Genomic DNA, 24,429 nt, shown 5'->3' with positions numbered 1-24,429 from the left:
AGAAGGAATTAGATTCCTTTGGATCCCTATAGAAGAAAGGTGTAATCATATAAAATATAAGAATCTGACGAAATTAAATTCCACCCATTTGCCAACAATGTTTTTCGCTTTCTATTGGAAAAATTATAGATTATGAAGATTAAAAATGCAACAACGATCATATCACTGCCACAAAACGTCATGTTCATTTTGCATTTTCTCAGCATTTGCTTCCGACAAGAGCCACGCATAACATAATAAGCATTAATAAATAATTACACTTACATTCAATTCAGTAGTCATTCATACAAACTTTACAACCCCCGTCACTTTTAACTTTTAAGTTTCAACAAACAAACACAACACCCCTACCTTCAAGACTTGACCCTCTTCACAATTTATCAGCACTTGGGAAAATGCAATTTCATCAGACAGAATCTGTCAATTACACAACTTCATCTTCATTTCCCAGACATTAAAAAAAGCATGTGGGCGACAACATGTACCTCGTGTTGTCAAACTTGTACACCAATCCAGATATAGCCATTCGGATCAATCAATCCTCTTCATCAACTGATTTTATAAAAAAAAAATATATGGTAACATGATTTTTGTCAACAGTTTATGGTTGTTGGGTACAAATCTCAAACTTGCATAATGGACATGATGCATTGATTTTCAGCCATTTATCAACACATTCCGTATGAAAGAAATGTGTGCATGGAAGCTCCCGCAACAAATCATCATCTCTATATTTAGCCAGACAAATACAACAAACCTGTACCATTATAAATTATAAAATTAAAAACCATTAACCAGATAATTAAAAATAGTATCTAAATTAGTATATTAAGAACTTACAGCATCTTCTCCAGAGACGAGGCGTTCATTTTCTGTTCCACCTGCTAGAATCCCACCTTCATCAACTCCTGAATCATACTCCTTAGAGTCGTTTTTCTGAGCTCTCTTTATTTTGAACTTGTGTGTTGGAAGAGCATTAATGGAGTCTTGACTTGCTCCTCTGATTTGATTCATATCCTCACGGATTCCAAGGATAGAAACAATACAAGGAAAGCAGCAACATATCATTCCACATAAAATGAAAGGCATTGCATACCCTATACAACTTATGGCAAGGAAAACTATACTTAACCTGCAACCAAGAAAAACTGTAAGTTGTCTCATCAAGTTGAAGAAATAATACCATTTTTAGACAGAAGGGTAAAATGGTCATTTAAGAACCAAGAGTAGCACCTGTACAAATTGGGAGCATCGATAGAAGATGACTGGTCTCCAAAGATCCAAACATTGCCAACTACAAACCATACAGCAAAGAAGCAATCCACAGCCATCTTGAAATGGTCCACTAGCATATTAACCCTACAGGAGGAAAATACTTTTAAAAGATGGAGTAATAATCATGTAGCAGTTGAGGGTAAAGTTGTCAAATTACCTGACATTTGAACCCACAACGTTTAAACCATTCCAAGCATCTGAAGATGTTGTAGTAGTAGTAGTCTGACGAGTTTGCTCTTCTGAAGAGGGAGCAAATGAGATTGTTATGTAAGAATTTGGTTCTGGTGGAGTGTTCCTTTCTGAATGTGGCTGCCCGAGTTGAGCTGACCGCTGCCCGGAAGCTTGATTCCGGTGAAGGTACCGCCAGTATAGAAGCGGCAGACATGCAGCACAGCCGGCGGCATAACCAATAACCCAAGCAAACAAAGGGTTTTGTGGGTTTTCATGTTGTGAGATTGATAAGACAACAATGGCAGCAATAATTTGTCCTAATGTGAATAATAACTCAATTGAAATCCATAATAATGTGTTGAATGGATTCCACCTTTCGCCCCTCCTGCCAGGTGGATTTGATCCATTTGATGGAGGTGGAGTGGAATCATGAGATGACCCTGATGATGAAGCATTAGAGCTTCCTCTTTCCACATCAATAAAATGGTGGTTTTCGTGGTTTTCTGTGTGATCTATGAGCAAAGGGTAATCATCTGTTAGATTGTTGTGTTCTTGAGAGGTAACAGCCATATCCTAGTCCACAAAAAGTTTAGAAATGTCACATAATTGCTGATGCAATTGCACAAAAAGGAATAAGAGAAGAAGAACACAAGCATATTATGAATACACTCTTTGAGAGCATCTCCAACCCCACTCTATTTTTGCTATTACACTTTATTTATAGTGTAAAATTGAGTAAAAGCTTCAACCCTACTCTATTTTGCACACTATAGATAAAGAAATGAATAGTTACACTCTAAATTTGGAGTGTAAACTCCATAATATCTTCAATTTCAATGAACCACTTGGGCAAAAGTCAAACTCAAGCCGAGATGAAAAACCAAACCATGTTTTTTCGATAAATTATAGACGATTTTCACATAAAACAAACTGATTTGAAATCACTAATCCCTCGATTACAAATTGTTATAAAATTCGGAGCTGCGATTCAAAACCCTAGTTTTCAAAATCAACTAGAGCAAAACATCAAATATACACCACCAAAAATCGAAGGGCCAATCGATATACTAATTCCGAAACACCAATATCGGAATTTCACAACAATGATAAAGAGAAACAAATTAGAAGTACAGATGATAAACAGAGAAAATGATTTTGGAGACAAACAGTTCTACTAATCGTACAAAAACGTACCAGTGATCTTAAGTCTCAATTAACCGAATTTTGCAGAATGAAGAACCTTAATCGAGTGAATCGACGAGATTCGAACTTTTTGTTCTTTTTGATCGAGAAAGAAGCTCAGCTTCTATCGTTATTTAACTTTACCCGGCTTCTATCAGTTTGCTCAAACGCAAAATAGAAGAAATATGGGTAAATTACACAGATGGTCCCTATGGTTTAGGGTAATCTGCGTGCTTGGTCCCTAACAACTCTTTTTAACTCGGATAGTCCTTAAAATATATTTTTGTTACGCGTTTGGTCCTTATCCGAGATAAAATGACTATACTGCCCTTAATAAATTTTTTTCTAATTTTTTTAAGTTTTCTAATGTATTTGTTTTATTATATAAATAACATAAATACATTAAAACAAATTACAAAAAGAAAAAAAGACTTAAACCTAAAGCACCCATCTTCAATTCTTCATCCCCGCATCTTCTCTCTTTAACGCCGACTCCACCGACAACCAACCTCACACCTTGCCGGAGATACAATCGTTGATTCTGCATCCGTCTTCTCTTTCCGAAAAACTTCAACGATAACCAGCCACTGCCACCTATCTACTCCACATCCTTCTAACGCACCTACAACCCTCCAACCTCGTGAAGTACCGGTGATGCTAGTCGATCCAACCATCACCGGAAACAATGGAGTCCACAGAGCTACATTTATAATCAGAAATGAGGGTGTCATCTGTGAAACTTATTTCCAGGTAACATCATATGAATAAAAAAACAAATTCCAATCCTTTCTTCTACCCCTCTCCGTGATTCCCTTTCTGTCGTTATTGGTTCTCTCTATTTTCTCAGGTCTCTTATGTGAGTTGTGGTTGTATTAACTGTACATGACATGTGATGTTGTATTGATTATATAGGTTACTATAATCTGGATATAACTTTGTGATTGGTGCGAAAAAATGGATTCCACTTGAGTTGCACAAGAGGTGTTTGATGAAATGCTTAAAAGAGATGTTTCGTGATGCCCAAAATTGCCAACATAGTTATCACTTGTAACTCATCTCTGTGCATAAAATGAGTCTTCGGATTAGCAAATTGAGTCCTTTAAATCTTTGTTTTTTTTTTTTTTTAAATTTGGAGGTCTGTAAATTAAATCTTTTAAAGATCTAATCGGTGGTTATGGGTTAAAATGTTTACTCACTTGAAACTAGTAATTTGAATCCCTTAATGATTTGATTTTAGAGAGACAACAGTTGTTCCACTGGAGCAATCATCTCTATTTTCTTTGGCTCTACATGCCATGAATCGTCAGAGGCGGAGGGTTGCTGGGGAAAGAAGAATGTGATATGAGGATGTCGATGTTAGAGCATGAAAAAGATTGGGTGGGGATCAATTTACCGATGACGGGAGTATTATGGTGGTGAAGAGTTACCGGCGGAGAAGAAAAGAAGATGAGGAAGATCTTGTGAGATGTCGGATTGGGATTTTCACAAGGGGTATACGCACTAGGTGAATGTGTAAATAGGGTGGGGCCTGAATTTAATTATTATTTTTTTTAATAAATGTAAAAAATAAAAATTCTTATAAGGGCAAAATAGTCTTTTTAAGACAAATAGGGACCAAGCGTGTAACAAAAATATAAAGTAGGGACGGTCCGTGTTAAAAAATATTGTTAGGAACCAAACACGCAGATTACCCTAAACCATAGGGACCATCCGTGTAATTTACCCAAGAAATATCAATATGGATTATATATATATATATATATATATATATATATATATATATATATATATATATATATATATATATATATATATATATATATATATATATATATATATAGACGATAGGCGTCAAAAATGAATTTTTGATGAAAGATTATTTAGAATGAATAATCTTAACTAAGTTGTAGTATATGTTACAAGGATTCCGTACATATATAGAACGCCAAAATCTGACTTCGTATGAGGAAGTTATGATTTTCTGAAGTTTCGACTTAACGGTATGCAGCCTGAAATACTCGATTTGAGATCAAGCAGTTTTTAGCCGAAACAATCTAAATGAGAATCAAAGATCTCATTGTTGGTATCGAAGCGATGAAAAGTTAGGCGAGAACGGACGTTAAAATAAATAATAAAAATAAAGTCAAAATTAGTCGACGAAGTCTAAACGAAAGTTGTAGAGCGTAGTCTCACCTACGCGTTGATATAAAGAACGTCGAAAACGGAGTTCATATGAAGAAGATATGAATTTTCGAAGTTTATTAAATAATTAATAATTAAATTTAATTATTAAATCCCGGTATTATCCGAAGACGAGTCATCGGACTCATCCGAAGTACGCCCCGCGTACTAGCCTACGCCCCGCGTACACCGAGGTATGTCGACATTCGCACTCGAGTATTTCGGATACGTAAGCCATGACGATCCGAGGCGTACGCCCCGCGTACTCCGAGGTTCCAGCCTTTATAAATAGGATCCGAAGGCAGCCGACTCCTTTGCTATCTTTCTTTCTTCTCTCTCCATTTTTACCTCGATTTGCGTGCCAGAAGTACCCCGAAGCCCCAATAATATTCCCGAGTCCCGAAGCAAGTTTCGAAGCCCCGAAGATCCCGAGAAGTGCGATTCCCGAGCCGAAGCTCTGTCCACGAGAAGTTCGATTTTTTGTAGAGATCTTCCAGATCTGCGGAGAGATACTACTTCTGCAAGCCGTAGTGCTGTCTGATCATCTTCTGATCAAGTGAGTGTATACTGCCTTTCATAAACACGATAATAATACAAGTATGGTTCGAGTGTATTAAGTATATTGTTGTTTATATGTGTGGGTGTGTAGTTACTTTCTTCTAACACATAAACATGAAGTATTTGTTATAAAATACGTGCTATGTGTTTATATATTGTTGTTTATTTGAGATGAGTGTGGAATAGATGTTTTATATAGTTTTTAAATGAGTTAAACTGTATATGTATTTTATATCTACAAATATGTTTGGTAGAACATGGGTAGATGAGATAGTTGGTATGTGATAAAATGATGAGGTATGAAAGATGATTAAGAATGATATTGGTAGATGCACCAATTAAAGAATGTCATAAAACTAGCAGATGTGCTTGAGAATAATATCGGTAGATGCACCAAGTAGTGAATGTCGTGAACTTGGCAGATGCGCCAAATAGAGATTGTCATAACAATAGTAGATGCGCTTATAGGATAATCTTGGCAGATGCGCTTATAAGATAATGTCGGCAGATGAGCCTAAAAGAGAATGTCATAAACCTGGCAGTCGCGCCTCATAGTGTATGACGAATCCTGGCAGAGGCGCTTAAAGGATAATGTTGGCAGATGCGCCTTATGTAGCAGTGGAAGTTTGTGCTAATTCCTTAGGTCAATCCTTAGGAATGAATGAATGATGGGTAGTTGAATTCCTAGGGTAAAATCCTAAGAAAGATAATAGGGATGGGTAATTGAGTTGATTGTTTGATGGTTGAATATAATAATTATATTATTGTGGGTTGAAAACCCTATATGCTCACCAGGCTCCCAAGCCTGACCCACACAGTTTTCTTTGCATTACAGGTAATGGCACAAGAGTATAAGTTGGTGGACTTGACGAGGGATTTTGGAGTATAGGCCAGTAGTTATGAATAACTGTTGTAAGGTCTATTTTGTTCTGTTTATGCTTTTGGTCTGTATTGAACATGACATCCCGTGATTTTGTTATATAATGAAAATACATTTCTTTAAGGCAATGCTTTGATAATTTTTATCATATTTTGTTCTGGGAACAAATTCCGCAACTGTTTTCTTTAAAAGATTACTCTGATTTTATAAAACAAAGCATAAACAAATCGGTCTTTTCTGGCCGTGAAAATGGGGATGTCACAGTTGGTATCAGAGCATTAGTTTAAGCGAACTAGGAATTTGTAGGATTTCTAGACTTAAACTTAGAATGCTAAATGGAATTTTGAGATGTGTGTCTGTTATGTTTTAGACACGAGCACTAGTTTATTTTAGGAAAGTTGCCTAAAATGCTTTATGTGCTAAATGTTATATATTGCCATATATGATATTATTTGTTCGGATCTATAGTCTGTTGCCGACCGGATCTAGAAACCTTATGTGTGTAGGATTCTAAGCGTACGTCTACGATATTAGAACTAGCATGTAAACGTTTCGGAGTGATAAGGATGATTTGAATATCTATCGTGAATGAGGATCTAATTTCACCTTATTCGGTGTATAGATAAAAAATGGTGAGAACAAGAAGTGGAGTTGGAAATGCTGATGAAAACAGGAATCGACCACCAGTGATTGAGCAAATACCTGTCGTAGCAGCAGCACCTGAGCCGATAACAATGGCTGGTGTACAATTGATGATTCAGACGATGTTGGATCGTCAGATGGATGAAACCAGGCGGTTGCTTCAACAGAATCGTGAAGAACTGTCAATTCAAGTGGAAGAGCCTGAATTAAATGAAGGGCACTCGGAAGGAGGAAACTTCAGTGGATCTGTTGGTCAAGCCAACCCACCGATAGTTAGGCAAAACAACCAGAATGGAAGGAATGATGGAATGGGATGCAAGTATAAGGATTTTCTGACTTGCAAACCATCGACCTTCATTGGAAAGGAGGATCCGATCGGAGTTATGGATTGGATATCGGAAATGGAGCTAGCCTTCATGACGTGTGGTTGCAGAGGCAAGTTGCAGACCACTTTCGCAGTACGTCAGTTCAGGGGTGGGGCTGTTCGTTGGTGGAACACCTTGGGGAAGATCCTAAGTCCTAATGAGCCACTGCAACTGACCTGGGCAGAGTTCTTGGTGCAATTCAAGCGCAAGTTCTGCTCGGCCCAAAACCTGCTAGAGTTGGAGAACAAATTTCTGATATTGAAGAAAGGCAACATGTCAGTGGATGAATACACTAATGCCTTCACAGACAAGATGGAGTTTGCTTTGCGCATCGTCCCAGCCGAACTGACAAAAGTCGACCGGTACGCAAAGGGACTCCCTTGGGAGTATGCGGTGCCAGTGTGTCAGGCACCTACTCTAGAGGCAGCTATTTGGGCTGCCAAGTCTGTTGAGAATATGATCAAGGGGAGGACTGACAGTAAGGTTGAAGTTGGCGAGAAGAGAAAGTTAGAAGGAACTTCGAGTTCTAATGAGAAAAGAAAATTCTCGAAGTCTGGAGGAGGAGGAAGGGATGAGGCAAGGTGGTGCGATAAGTGCAAGAAGAAGCACTCAGGAAAATGTGGCATGGAGGTGACATGTTTCAAGTGTGGAAAGCATGGGCATTACGCCGATGAATGTATTTTCAACAAAAAGGTGTGTTACGAATGTAACGAAGAGGGGCACCTCAAGCAAGACTGCCCAAGGAAAAATCAAGCAGCAAGGCTAGAGGCGCCGCCAAAGCTAAAGGCAAGAGCATTTCAAATGATCCTTGATGAAGCAGATGGCAATGCAAGGAATCAGGAATAAGGATCTTATATCTAAAGATCAAGTTATAAAGTAGAGATATGAAAAGTATCATGTATATAGCCTATTAGAGGCATAGTATAGGGGGAACTTGAACTTTTGTGTAATCGTTTCAAGGAATTAATATAAACCCTAGTTTTGCTAACTGATGCGTTGAATGATTGTCTGATTTTCTTGTATGGTGACTTGGTCGACTGCGGGACAATACTTGGGACGAGTATGAGTAGGTGTGAAAGGTAGTAGATGCATATGATGGGTTTTAAGCATAAGAAACATTCCTATGTGCTCATGCAAACCCTAATGCTTGGATCTAGGTTTCACTATTGAACATGCTTTGATTCCAAGACTTACAAACCCTAATCTAGCATATAAACAACAAAATTAACATATAGAATCAGATCTAGATGTTTACCTCTTCAATAGTTGGCTTAGATCTTGTATATCTTCTTCTTTTGAGCCTAGAGTCACAAATGCAACTCCTCTAATGGTTCACAAACCCCACAAGCAAGAAGGCAATATGAGAAAAGGAGAGAGAGGCTAGAAGTCGGCCTAGGGTACTCTTAGAATCAAGTGGTAGCCGAATTCATGCCCTAGGGGTCATATTTATACTTACAGGTTACTAGGGTTTCACTCTAAACCCTAATGGACAGCTTAGCCACCAAGCAGCCCATGGAACCTTCTGGAATGAGGCCCTTGGACGAAAATATGATGGTTACCCATCATAATTTCGTTCCCCCTTAAGCCCATTAGGTTTCCTTAACCTAAAACTCAACTATCATACATTTGACAGTTTATACCCCTTTATTTAATTAATCTCTTTTGACCACCAAATTAATTCCTAATTAATTCATGACCAATACTAATTAAATAAATATGATTTCTCCTTTAATATATTATTCTTATAATATATTAATAAATAATAATACTCTCTTTCTCCTTAAATTACCTTGTCAAATTGCTTTGGAGAAGGCAACCCAAAAGGACCATGCATAACCAGGTCAAGTACATACCAAATATAGTTACGGGCTTAGACAATATTCCAACAGTCTCCCACTTGGATAAGTCTAGTAACTATATCTCACATATGACTTCAGAATCCGATTAGCAATCGTAGCTCTTATACTTCGCTGTCAACTCTGATCAACTTGTCCTTTAGATAAGGGATCGTATAATCCTCTGTTCTGGATATCATGCTGACAATACTTATTGTCCAGCAGTAGTTCCTTGATTTCCGATTTGTTCGACATAGAATTTAGTTGAACACATCAACCTCATTCTGACCGGGCCCGACACATAAGTCAAAACAAATCATCAAGTGGCCAATATATCACTTTTATTCTCATAGAATAAAAGGAACAGATCAACTTCGACTCATATGCATCTATTATTTACTAATGGATCATACACAACAATGTGTTTTATAACATCAAGTTACTGATGCGTTTACACATTATCAATGTACAACCAACCAACAAACAACAACCATATCTCTAAGTTTTAAGACTATATGATGTTATCGTTTTGCGATCACTTAAGATAAAACACCACTAAGTGATACAGCAACCTCGGGTTTAATCCAATGCTCAATTCATATTCATAAGCACTCATGAAATTTGCAGCAAACCTTTGCTATGTCTAAAACCTTTCAGACAGTCTACAAACAATTCATGACAATCTTCATTCATATCTACTTCCAAAATATGACCGACTGTGGACTTTTTGAATAATCATATCATTCAGGAAGTCAAAACATGCAAAATGGAAACAATAGATAAATAACCAACACAAGATAGTAGCTTTACTCATAAATAATACATTTTATTTATTCATCGAATGTCAAGTACAAACTATCTATTACAAGTTTCCCATCTAATCCAAACTTATATCATCCTTCAGCCCAATGCTCCTAGCGTGCTGCAAGTGTTTAACCCTACTTAGTCCCTTCGTAAGGGGATCTGCTGGGTTCTCTTCTGATGATACCCTCTTCACAACGAGGAGTCCCTCTTCTACCCGATATCTGATGAAATGGTATTTTCTGTCAATATGTCGAGATCTGCCATGATCTCTCGGTTCCTTGGTCAAGGCAACTGCTCCTTCATTATCACAGAAAATTTCCATCGACTCCTTTATGGATGGTACAACTCCAAGGTCTCCAATGAAGTTCTTCAACCATATAGCCTCCTTTGACGCTTCGCTCGCCGCAATATACTCTGATTCGCACGTTGAATCAGCTACGGTCTCTTGCTTGGAACTTTTCCAAGTCACTGCTCCTCCATTTAGGGTAAAGACCCAGCCCGAATGTGATCGGAAGTTATCCCGATCTGTCTGAAACTAGCGTCACTGTACCCTCGTACCCTTAAGTCATCACTCCCACCGAGGACTAGAAACCATTCCTTGGTCCTACGAAGGTACTTAAGAATATTCTTAACTGCAACCCAATGAGCTCTACCAGGATTCCCTTGATATCTGCTGACCATGCTTAAAGCGAAGGCCACATCAGGGCGAGTACAAGTCATAGCGTACATGATAGAGCCTACTGCGGAAGTGTAAGGTACTCGACTCATATCAGCTATCTCTGTCTCTGTACTCGGGCTCTGAGTCTTACTCAGCTTGGTATTGCTTTGGATCGGCAACTCCCCTTTCTTGGAATTTTCCATACTAAAACGCTTTAGTACCTTTTCCAAGTATGTATCCTAACTGAGTCCTATCAGTCTCTTTTCCCTGTTTCTAACTATTCTTATTCCCAGTATATAAGCAAGCAGCCTCTCCGAGGTCCTTCATAGCGAAACATTTACCAAGCCAGGACTTGACCTCCTGCAAGGTTGGGACATCGTTTCCTATGAGTAGTATGTCGTCGACATACAATACGAGGAAGCTTATTATACTCCCACTGGCTTTGACATACACACAAGATTCATCTTCGCTTCGCAGAAAGCCAAACTCTTTAACCTTCTCGTCAAAACAAAGATTCCATCTGCGAGATGCTTGTTTCAATCCATAAATGGATTTCTCAAGCTTGCATACTCTATTTGGATGCTTCGCATCGACAAAACCCTCTGGCTGATTCATGTAGACATCCCCAGCCAACTTTCCATTAAGGAAAGCGGTTTTCATGTCCATCTGCCATATTTCATAATCATGAAACGTAGCTATGGCAAGCATCACCCTAATAGACTTTATCTTCGCAATTGGTGAGAAGGTCTCATCATAGTCAACTTCGGGAGTTTGAGTAAAGCCCTTCGCAACCAATTGCGCTTTATAAGTATGCACTTTCCCATCCATGTCCGTCTTCTTCTTGAAGATCCACTTGCACCCGACTGTCTTACGACCCGGTACATTATCAACCAAATTCCAAACTTGGTTGTCGTACATGGACTGAATCTCGCTGTCCATAGCCTCTTTCCATTTTGCAGACTCCGGGCCTGCCATGGCTTCCTTATAGTTGCTAGGTTCATCCAAATTTACTAGTGTGCTATCACTAATAAATGTATCCCCTTCAGTAGTAATATGAAAACCATAAAACTGGGGTGGAACACTAGCCCTAGTGGAATGTCGAAGAGGTAGGGACTCGTCAACAGGTTCAACAGGAGTTTCCTCCTCAAGTTGAGTGCCAGTGTCAGAGGTTCCTTCATCGCTTTGATCTTGAATCTCTTCAAGTTCAATTTTCCTCCCACTGTCTTCTTGGCCTATCAATTCCCTTTCTCGGAAAACTCCTCTTCTAGCAACGAAGACAACATTGTCACTCGGTCTATAGAAAAGGTAGCCAAAAGACTTCTGCGGATAGCCGATGAAATAACACTTCTCACTACGATGGTTCTTGTTCCGACCCTAGTGGTCATATTTAAATTTGAGTTCGACTACGAGGAGTATGTTACGTGGTCTAGAGGACCAAGTTAGATGTAACATCTGACTTAAGTCAGAAGGTTGAAGTTAATGCGATTGATAGTGTCGCGCTTGTTGTTAAAAGAAGTTTGTAGGTAGAAATGCTACATGCTGAAATGTGATTATATCACATTAGAATATGAAGGAAGGTATATTCCATTTTGGAATTTAACTCTAAGAGACCTGAGTCTAAGCATTGCATCATTCGATGAGAGGTCAGTAGAGCACGACCCATCGGTTTGTTACAATAGATAAAGGAAAGTATTTATCTTGAGAAGAAGAAGGAGTCCATAATAACGACTTATTTGGTAACTCGAGGGTTACGATTGAAAGTACAACATAATACGATAAGCAGATGCAAGATTGGGCATTGTCTGCGGTCAAGAAAGCCATAGAGTTAAATACTCTTTCGAGGAAACATAGAATTTACGGTTATTACCTAGGATGAAGAGATAGCGTATGGAATCATTGTACAAGTTCTATTTTTGTTGATGATTCCGGGACGTAATCATCCTAAGGGGGAGATAATTGTAACGCCCGTAGATCAGGGCTAGTCAATTTAGAGACGATAGGCGTCAAAAATGAATTTTTGATGAAAGATTATTTAGAATGAATAATCATAACTAAGTTGTAGTATATGTTACAAGGATTCCGTACATATATAGAACGCCAAAATCTGACTTCGTATGAGGAAGTTATGATTTTCTGAAGTTTCGACTTAGCGGTATGCAGCCTGAAATACTCGATTTGAGATCGAGCGGGTTTTAGCCGAAACAATCTAAACGAGAATCGAAGATCTCGTTGTTGGTATCGAAGCGATGAAAAGTTAGGCGAGAACGGACGTCAAACGAAGAAGTTATGAATTTATAACGAAGTTTTCCTGTCCGGGCCTACTAAAAATAAATAATAAAAATAAAGTCAAAATTAGCCGACGAAGTCTAAACGAAAGTTGTAGAGCGTAGTCTCACCTACGCGTGGATATAAAGAACGTCGAAAATGGAGTTCGTATAAAGAAGATATGAATTTTCGAAGTTTATTAAATAATTAATAATTAAATTTAATTATTAAATCCCGGTATTATCCGAAGACGAGTCATCGGACTCATCCGAAGTACGCCCCGCGTACACCGAGGTATGTCGACATTCGCACTCGAGTATTTCGGATACGTAAGCCATGACGATCCGAGGCGTACGCCCCGCGTACTCCGAGGTTCCAGCCTTTATAAATAGGATCCGAAGGCAGCCGACTCCTTTGCTATCTTTCTTTCTTCTCTCTCCATTTTTACCTCGATTTGCGTGCCAGAAGTACCCCGAAGCCCCAATAATATTCCCGAGTCCCGAAGCAAGTTTCGAAGCCCCGAAGATCCCGAGAAGTGCGATTCCCGAGCCGAAGCTCTGTCCACGAGAAGTTCGATTTTTTTTAGAGATCTTCCAGATCTGCGGAGAGATACTACTTCTGCAAGCCGTAGTGCTGTCTGATCATCTTCTGATCAAGTGAGTGTATACTACCTTTCATAAACACGATAATAATACAAGTATGGTTCGAGTGTATTAAGTATATTGTTGTTTATATGTGTGGGTGTGTAGTTACTTTCTTCTAACACATAAACATGAAGTATTTGTTATAAAATACGTGCTATGTGTTTATATATTGTTGTTTATTTGAGATGAGTGTGGAATAGATGTTTTATATAGTTTTTAAATGAGTTAAACTGTATATGTATTTTATATCTACAAATATGTTGGGTAGAACATGGGTAGATGAGATAGTTGGTATGTGATAAAATGATGAGGTATGAAAGATGATTAAGAATGATATTGGTAGATGCACCAATTAAAGAATGTCATAAAACTAGCAGATGTGCTTGAGAATAATATCGGTAGATGCACCAAGTAGTGAATGTCGTGAACTTGGCAGATGCGCCAAATAGAGATTGTCATAACAATAGTAGATGCGCTTATAGGATAATCTTGGCAGATGCGCTTATAAGATAATGTCGGCAGATGCGCCTAAAAGAGAATGTCATAAACCTGGCAGTCGCGCCTCATAGTGTATGACGTAATCCTGGCAGAGGCGCTTAAAGGATAATGTTGGCAGATGCGCCTTATGTAGCAATGGAAGTTTGTGCTAATTCCTTAGGTCAATCCTTAGGAATGAATGAATGATGGGTAGTTGAATTCCAGAGGTAAAATCCTAAGAAAGATAATAGGGATGGGTAATTGAGTTGATTGTTTGATGGTTGAATATAATAATTATATTATTGTGGGTTGAAAACCCTATATGCTCACCAGGATCCCAAGCCTGACCCACTCAGTTTTCTTTGCATTACAGGTAATGGCACAAGAGTATAAGTTGGTGGACTTGACGAGGGATTTTGGAGTATAGGCCATTAGTTATGAATAACTGTTGTAAGGTCTATTTTGTTCTGTTTATGCTTTTGGTCTGTATTGAACATGACATCCCGTGATTTTGTTATATAATGAAAATACATTTCTTTAAGGAAATGCTTTGATAATTTTTATCATATTTTGTTCTGGGAACAAATTCCGCAACTGTTTTCTTTAAAAGATTACTCTGATTTTATAAAACAAAGCATAAACAAATCGGTCTTTTCTGGCCGTGAAAATGGGGATGTCACAATATATATATATATATATATATATATATATATATATATATATATAGATATATATATATCCCTATACTAATAAAAGAGTAGCTATTTTGCCATGTGTCACCATATTAGACATTTTAATTAATGTGTTGCCACTTGTCAATCTATTGATTCTCCTTTTAAATTTCAAAATTCAAAATTTAAATTTCTCATTTTAATTACTTTAAATAATAACATAGGAATAAAAATTAAAATAAAATTTATACAAATTATAAGATGATATAATTTTACATATTTATTTGAATCAATGGTTCTAATTTTATATATCACTAAAAAAGTATATCTTAATTAATAAGTTATTTAAAATAATTAATTAATAGTTTTGAATTTTTACTTACAATGTTTAATTAATTTTGTAACCGTGGTTCTCACGGGTTATAAAGTAGTATATATATATATATATATATATATATATATATATATATATATATATATATATATATATATAAAGGTGAGGTTCAATAGAGAACCATAATTAACCAAAGAACCAATCTTTTTTTCAACTTTTAGAACTTATTTTTTATAAAAAAAAAACTAAAAATACAGAAATTCATAACTTTTTATCCTTTTTCCAATGATATAAAACTCGATTTTTTTTAACGTCAAATTCACAATGTGAATCTTTAAAAATTCACAACGTGAATCCGGATTCACACGGTGAATCGGAAAAATATTTTTCACATTCACAATGTTAATATACGAATTTAGATATTTTTAGATTTTTTTTTCGATAAAGAATAAGCTCTAGAAATTAAAAAAAAGAATTGGTTCTTTGAAGAACCAATGATTATGATTCTCTATTGAACTTTTCCCTATCCTCCTTAATAAATGAAGGTTGTTTTTGTCACATGTCCTCTTCTCATTCATTTGGACACAAGACATTTTCTAGAATTTTTGAATTTTCTATTTTCCACTTGTCATTTTATTGTAATTTTCATTTTATTAAATTAAAATTAAATTAAAATTCCACATTTAATATGTAAGGTAATATATATGTAACGTATTTATTAGAAAGGATTTATATATGTAATGTATTCAATGTATTAAAGTCTCATTAATTTTAATAATTTAAATTTTTTTCTCATTTTTCTTATAAATTCAAACTTTTCAAATTGTTAAAATTTCATATTTCATTTTTTTTTTAAATAAACCCATGTGATACATGGGTCTCACACCTAATACATACATACATATATATATATATATATATATATATATATATATATATATATATATATATATATCCTTTTGAACAATTTTTATAAAATTTTATAACCCTCAAAATCACGGTTATAAAATTGATTAAATATTTATGATAAAAACTTAAAATTATTAATCATTTATTTCAAACAAATTATTAATTAAGAGATATTTTTTAGTTACGTAAAATTATAATCGTTGATTTGAATAAATACATGAAATTATATCACCATGTAATATATATTAATTTTACTTTATTTTTATTCTAATTTTATTAATTTAATGTAGTTAAAGTGTGAAATTTAAAATGAAGAATCAATTATTAATTTAATGTAATTAGAGTGAGAAATTTCAAATTTAATATACATGAATCATAACGCATTCATCACCAGCATTACATATAACAACCAGCATTGTTCACATCAAGTACATTATTATAAGTTACATAAGTTCAAAATATTAAAAGTACGATGAGTGATGTTACATAAAATGAAACCATAGACACTTGAAAATCTTCCAGCTTAAAGATTACATGAGAATACAAGTTATTTTGAAAACGGTCAACATATATAATGTTGGTGAGTTCATAAGTATGGTTGAATAAAAGTCTTTGTATCTTTCGTAAAAACCCAAAAAATATGATATTTTCTGTAAAATGTCTGAAAATGATGTGAAAATCAAGTATAAATACATGTGTGAATTTCATAGTTATAACATATATGAGTGAAATTTAGCTTCATTGTATTGTGAAATTAGTGATAAATGTATATGAATATTTTCCCCAAAAAATCCGATATTTTTCTGTTTTATAACAATGTCTAGGTTCCTGTATCGTTAAATAAGTCGTTTTGCATTGACACAATCGAAGAGTTAATCTTCGAAATGTTAAATATGGTATTGAATCCCTATATGAGCCGTTATAACCATGCATGATAATGACTAGGTTGCTCGTCTTGGCATTTTTCCAAATGCCGGTATTGCTCAACATTTGTCGCCATAGACTGGTCTAGTCTAGCTGTAGCGAACAACTAAGGTGGGGGGGGGGGGGGTCACCCCGTATAGATCTATACACAAACTCCCGTTTTCCCTCCAGGAAACTCTAATTATAACTACAGGTTACGATTGTACACTCAGAGGTGCCAACCGACAAGTCTCAGTACTAGATTCTCAACCCTTTTGTACTATGTTTAATGTTTACGTATATGTGGTATGTTTTCGTATTCGAAAACTACATATATAAGTATACGAAGTTTAATGATTATGCAAAGGTATAGTTACGATCTGCTAGCATGTGAATTTCATTCCAAGTCCAATTAGCATGTAAATGGACCACAAAGGCCCAATAACATGTAAGAGGGTAATTTGGGCCCAATAGGCATGTAAATGGACCACAAAGGCCCACAAACATGTAACCCATAACTCAAGCCCAAACTAACATGTAAATGGGTCGCAAGGCCCAATATACATGTCATGGAAAAATATTAGGCTAAATATACACATGAATTGGCCCTTAAGGCCCATTGGCCTTATAATGTGAATATTAGACCCAATACAATAGTTAACGATGTATTTCATCCATTCGCATTTGTTCCGTTGTTTGTTTTAGCTCGAGGTTTAACAGATTTATGATAAAAGTCTTCTTTTTTTAAAAATGACATTTTTGGCCAATAATCCTCAAATTTTCAATTAAGGCCCAAAGTTTTGTAAAAATGACACTTTAGTCCATAATTCGTAATAATTTGTAATTTTGTCCCAAATGTTTAGAAATTCACGGATTTAATCCAAAAACTCACATTTTTACATTTATGGCCTAGTTTTGCAGAAAATTACATTTTCGGCATCTTGTTTTTAGAAGTTGTCACTTTCGGCCCAATTTTGATAAAAGGTACACTTTTGGTCCAATTTAGAAGTAAATGTTATTTTCACCCCAAAATTTGGTCTATTTACATTTATGATTCAAACCTTGGCCAATTAACATTTTAATCCCTAAAACTTCATTTCTTTCGCAATTTTGGGACCAAAACCGTGAGGCCCAAAAATTTGGCCCATTAAGCTAAAATTTACATTTTTGGCCCTTTGGAAAGCATGTTTATCCTAAAAATTCCTTTTTAGACAAGTAGGACCTGTTTGGTCCTTAAAAAACCGTAAATGTCACTTTTTGCCCTTATCTTCTGTTTTCTTGACAATTTCAACCCTTAACAAGGTTTTTGTTTCAAACTTTCATAACTTAAACATATGAACACTTTAGACTTGATAAGATGATGTATAAAGTGTCTTAGTTCATGAATCTTTTCTCATTGTTACTTAAAATGTAGAGATTTGTTAAGATCTAATATATTATTACCAAATAAACTAAGAATTCACACAAGACATGCATATAACACATAGATCTACACATTTTACTTGCATTCCTCCACAAAATCATATGAAAACCGAAAACAAGGGGGTATGAACTCAGCTTTTTTTTTGATGTTTCAGTCTTGAAGAAGAAGTGGAAGAGATTTTTGGTCCTAACAACACCTTTGATGTAGATCTCGAGCTTATGGGGGGTTTCTAAGAGTATGATCACCAAAAATGCTTAGGATAAGTGATCTATCATGTGAAGGGAGTTATATAACTTGGATATGTAAAAACTTACCAAGAAATGATGATATTCTTGTGAAAACCCTCTTGAAACACAAGAAAAATTTCGAGATTTTGGAGGAAAAGGAGAATGATTCTTAAGAGTGATTGAGAAAATGTTTGAAGGAGTGTGTGTGTGTGTGTTTGTTTTTGCCACTCGGCCGATATATCAAGAAGAGCGGGTAGAGAGGTAGCGAGGTGACTTGCATGGGAATATGAAAGACCATGCCTTGTTACATGGTGAATAATATGGAGGTGGCACTTCCATAGTCAACCCTCATGCCATTTCCCCTTATTTTGTTAATTGATGTTGGGCCGAGAATTGCATGATGAAGGAGAAGATGATTCATTTTGGCCCAAATTTGGATCCTTACTCGAAATCATAAGGCCCATAGAGAAGTTTTCGGCCCAATGGGCTCATTAGATGGTTCATGGCCTAAAATGGTATAAAAGAATATATTTATGGCTTACTAGGGTTAATTGGATTAATTATCGCCCAATAAGGCCCATTAGGGTTAGAATGAATCATTCTAGGCCCAAATGGTCTAAAATGTTATAGATTTATGGAAGTGGGTCCAATTAGAATCCAAATAGGGTTTCCATGTCCAAAATAATTGAATTGGACACTTATTGGTCCATTAGGCCCAATAAGGGAATCCTAGTCCAATATGGACTCAAACCGGGATTCTTAGGTTTTTCATACTCTTTGTTGAACATAAGAGGTGCATTTAAATGGGCATTGAGTGATGTTTTACTTAGAGTGTATGTTTTACAACAGTTGAATGATTACACGAGAATAGAATTTCCTAGCTAAAATGCTAGTTGTGACAAGAACAGTGGGGAAAGGTATAGGTAGGTATGGAAGGTAGTATTGAGCCCGTACTACTGGACGCACAGGACCTATACCAGAAGCACTGTTAGATCTGACGACTTCAAGGAGGACTAGTGTGGGAAGATCCCTTATATGGAAATCCTGATCGTTGTGATTTATGATATTTCAGTTCAGCATGGTGGTGACACGATTTGGAGCAGGGGGATCAAGATCGGGGTTTGGGTCCGGAGCAGGATCGGGCGACACTGCCGATGTCATTGATGAGAGGCTGCGCAAGCTTATCGCAACCGAGGTTACCAGGGGCATCCTTGATGCTACCCCATTCATTTTTGGGATGGTCAAGGAGGGTATGATGGAGATCATGGAGGAGAGACTCAGGGCATTCAGGGCTGAGGTTGCTGTGAGTCAGGTTGGGGATCGAACTATTGGATATAGTGTCTAAGTCCATAACTTTATTTGGTATGTACTTGACCCAACCCGGCATGGTCCATTTGGGTTGGATGGCATTGCAATACTTGGATAGACAAAATGAGAGAAAGTACACTTGTGATTATTAATATATTATAAGTTCTAATATATTAATAATAGTATTATTTAATTAGTATTGATCAAGTATCAATCTAGTATTAATTTGGTGATCAAAGTGAGACTAATTAAATATATAGGGTTGATTATGACAATCATCAATTCTTTTATGGTGGATTAATGATCCATGGTTTATGGGTTTGGTTATAACCATATGGAGCTCCATGGGAGTTACAAACCCATGGGTCATGAGAAATGAAGAGTCATGACAATTAGGGTTTACATTTGTAACTCCTAATTATGACACACTATAAAAGAAACCCTATAGCATGCAAAATCGGCACTAGAGTGTTTCTAGAGAGGGCATAACCGATTTTCATGTGTAAGAAGTATTCTCTCAAGTTATTCCAAGTTTTGTGGTGTTGTGTGAAGCATTTGAGGCACAACATTTGGGGTGCTAGGCTCACAAAGTCTTGAAGGAATCCAAACAACAACAAGGTATGTATTTCTACTAGATTTTATGTTTTATGTAATCCCCATGCCATACTAGTTAGGAAATAACCTTGAAAAAGAAATTTGCATGTATATAGAGAAAACATAGATTCAAGGTTATTAGGGTTGCATGCACAGTTAGGAAGTGTTAGAATGTTCAAAACCCATCAGTGGTATCAGAGCCTAGGATTGTTTTCTGTATACTTGATGCAATTTGCAAGAAAAATCATTTTTTTGGAATCTGCTAGTTTACCACGAGGTGGTAAATTTTACCACGTGGTGGTGACTGTTAAGTGAAAAAAAATTGTTTTTGGCCTGTTTTGGATTAGAATCATTACCACAAAGTGTTTTTGTTCTTAAAACTTGATCTTGATGTTATGATAATGTTTATTCTCATCCAAATAAATGGTTATTATCAAAATTTCAAGTTTTATATGGTTTATTTATGATTCTTGAAATTGTTGATATGAATATTTGTCTTATGAGTTTTAGAAGATCATAGGAATTGTTTGTAACTTGCATGGTTGATTAATTCATGATCTTAATGGCAATGATGGTGTCCATAACTTGTCCTCAAGTTATGGATAACCAAAAATCACTTCTTTAAATTGTGATTAAAGAACTAAAGAAGTTTCATAAAATGAAGAGTCTTCATTTTTATGAACCATTAAAACTCATAAGTTACAAATCGAAGAGACTTGGAATAGTTTCAAATCTTGCCCTCAAGTTTTGGAATTTGTAAAGTCTTCCACTTTAATTCCAAATTAAATCTTTTTTTAAAAGTTAAAAAAAAATTCAAACTTTATGGACTTCATTAAATTAATTAAAGTGTTTAATTAAAAGAGTTAATAATTCCATAAAGACATGGTTTAAGTTTAATTAAATTAAGAGTGTAGTTTAATTAATAGATTAAACCACCAAGTATTTTAAATGTTTAAAATACACCCTTATATTATTATTATAATTTTAATTATATAGATATGTATAAGAATAAGTCAATCTTACCATTAGTAGGCCTCATTCACGAAGCCGGTCTATAAGGAGGGTATAAGATTACTGCCTATAAAATGGTGTTTAATGGGTGTCCACTCTCACCCACCGCTTCCTTGAATGGTGGAGGGTCGTTAGCCGAAAAAGGTAGGATAGGACCTTAATCCTCATTAAAAGTATAATGAAATTATAAAGTAACTATACCTTAATAATTCCTAATCTTAGTTACTTTAGGAAAATGTGAATTTGGTGCTAACCCATAAAATTACACTTTGTACCTTACCAAGTCGTTAGTGGAGCGTGTGTGGTTAACCGACACACTAACAAGAACTAGTAAGTGTGGTAAAGGGTAACTTGACCTATTATAGATCGGTGGAGCTGTGTGGCTAACCAGCACATCGATTAGGTGATAAAGTTAAGGGTACCAAGTCAATTTGTATGGTTATTAACACCTTGTTTGTGATCCTCGGCATCCCAGTCACAAACTTGAGAGGGCACAATCGAGATTCAAACATGCCATTGAAAAGTTCAATATATCTCAAAAGATCTAGGAGTTTCAAAACCAATAAAATATAATAATAAAATATTTCGTTCTTATGGTGGAAATTGGTAAATCATCATTTACCTACCTTCAACTATTTTATAACTTGGATTACGGCATCCCTCTTCCAGTTATAAATAGGTTGTTGGATCCTAGCCTTTGTAACATCCGGATTCCCAGGTATATTATTTTATTCTTTTATTTTTGGAGGTTGTGAAGGGACTCGGCGAGTTGGTGCTTAGACTCGGGGTCGCGGATTCTTATCCGGGTTCATGACTAGACTTGGCGAGTTCATGAAGTGGACTCGGTGAGTCCACGCTGTTTAATGAAACCCTAATTTCCTGGGTTTGGGACCTATTTAAAGGCCCTTAGGGCCGTCATTTGCGGCTACCAAACCCCAAAGAGAAACCCTAAAGGAGCTAGAGCGTTTGTGAGAGGATAGGAGCCATTTCTTGATCTTTGTGGTTGATTCTTGCAAGAAGGAGGTGATTCCAGCTTAGAGGAGACCAAGGAGGTTGTGCATCTGTGGATTTCGAGCAAGAGACTTCATCTTTGAGGTATTATATCGCCCCTTTATCTTTTTTGTTGAAGGAATCCATAGATGTAGAGTTTTATGACCTTTATTGGAAGAAAATTGTGAGGATATGGATCCTATCCACTTTGAGACTTCGGATCTGGACCCATAGTGTTCTAAAGAGCTTATCTTATCTTGCTTTGTGTTGAGCTATGGAGGTGTTGAGCTAAGGATGTTACTTTTGGGGCTAAATCACCAAGTGAAGCCTCCTAGACGTCCCATGAGTGTCAAGATTCGAACTTTACGTGTTTATCAGGCTTGGGAAGGTCAGATCTATGGATCCAAGGAACAGATCTGACCTCAGGAGGCCATTTGAGTTTGTGTATGGCATGAACTCGCCGAGTTCAAGGGCAGACTCGGCAAGTAGGGTTAGGGTTTCCCGTAAATCACTCGGTGAGTGGACTTGCCGAGTTGGGGGAATAACTCAGTGAGTCAGAGGGGGATTAGAGGACTGGAGTTCATAGTGGAACTTGCCGAGTTGATCTTGAGACTCGGTGAGTTGAGTTGGGGTAGCCCCACGATTCATGCAAGGTGTGACTCGTTGAGCAATGGGAGGAACTCGACGTGCCAAGCAAGCAAGAAAGTTAGTGGACACGTGTAGACTCGCCGAGTCGCCCAAGTGCACTCGACGAGTTGGGTCAAAGTTTGACCATTGACTTTTGTTGACTTTTAGGATTTGGTCAACAATGTGGCCTTTGAGCCAAAAGGGTGGTAAAATGGTCTTTTGCCCTTCTGAGGGTGCCAAGAGAGGGTTGAGTCTAGCCCCGAGAGTTATATTTATGAGAATATTTACTTTATGTGATTAGGCGGAGGCAAGATCGTATTTCTACCGAGTCAGAGATTTACTGAGACATCTGAGGTGAGTCTTCTCACTATACTTTACCTGGTGTGGTACAGAGATATGTGACAGTGTATTGTAGAGTTATGTGCCAGTGTATTTGCATGTTATTTATGTGTTGTGATTTATTGTGATATGTGATATGCATGATTCAGAGTATACAGAGTAGGACCAATGGGTCCATAGAGTTAGGGCCAGAGGGCCCATAGAGAGTTGGGACTGGAAGGTTCTACTGAGACACATTGACCAGAGGGTCAACAGAGTTATAGCCTCGAGTGGCTAATATGTGTTAGAGTGGTATTTTGGGGAACTCACTAAGCAATTATGCTTACAGTGTTATGTGTTGTGTTTCAGGTACCAGCGATGATCGCGGGAAGGCGCCAGCATGATTCGTACACACGCACACTGGAGTTCATATGTTTTGATCTTGGGATTTTGTATTAAGATAATGATGATACAATGTTTTAATATTTGGATGTGAATGAAATTATAAGGTTTTTAAAATGTGAAAAATTGTTTAAAGTTTTACGGTGTTACAGCCTTAATATTTCATATTGGGTGTTATATTAAGGACTTTAAATCAACTAACTTAAATTTCTCCCATTATAGATGTCTAGTTTAGACAACTATGGTCTTCCCAAATCTTTAGGAACAAGCTTCCTAATGAAAGATGATATCCCAAATGACAACCAAGGTGAAAGATCAATCCCTTTGTTGTGCATTAGTGGGAGTGGAAATCATACTTCACTTCCTCCACCTCCTCCAATAAATCTCCCTATCCCACAAGTTTCAAGACCTGATAAGTTCTAAGTCACTCAATCCCTATTGGCAAACAAAGTCTATATGTGCTTAGGTATTGGAGATTAAGTCCCATATTGACAAGCCGGGAGGGTCGGGTGTCGAAGTCTCGAGGAAGCTGGCTGTTGACTTGGTTCTTCACTCACTCCCTGATGACAGATCACGACATGACCCTTAATGATCTTACCCATTTCCTTGATGATGCTGAATCAGCAATGATTTGGAGAATTGGTAAATCAAAATTTAATTGGAAGATCAACTTCCTAAACTTCCATGGACATTGACAATGGTAACATTGGAAGTCTAGAAAAACTTTCTCTTCCCCATTGAAAGGGATTGGCCATAGTCAACTCGGTTGACCAAA

The 24,429-nt window shown here is 36.6% G+C and overlaps 1 protein-coding gene across 1 annotated transcript; it reads right to left on the bottom strand.

Moving 5' to 3' along the window:
- Positions 1–229: 229 nt before the first annotated feature.
- On the bottom strand, positions 230–2,787 carry LOC145068850 (E3 ubiquitin-protein ligase At4g11680-like). The gene is made up of 5 exons (XM_079015824.1): positions 2,641–2,787; positions 1,433–2,019; positions 1,234–1,359; positions 841–1,132; positions 230–757 (listed from the first exon to the last, which is right to left on the bottom strand). Exons 2-5 carry the CDS (start codon positions 2,014–2,016, stop codon positions 602–604), a joined length of 1,158 nt encoding a protein of 385 aa, XP_078871950.1. The 5' UTR covers positions 2,017–2,019; positions 2,641–2,787; the 3' UTR covers positions 230–601.
- Positions 2,788–24,429: the final 21,642 nt, after the last annotated feature.

Source organism: Lactuca serriola, chromosome 8 (assembly GCF_051521515.1).
Source record: "Lactuca serriola cultivar US96UC23 chromosome 8, Lser_US96UC23_V15, whole genome shotgun sequence".
NCBI lineage: Eukaryota > Viridiplantae > Streptophyta > Magnoliopsida > Asterales > Asteraceae > Lactuca > Lactuca serriola.
Note: the sequence above shows the minus strand (reverse complement) of the source record. Positions and strands in the feature narration are given on the sequence as shown.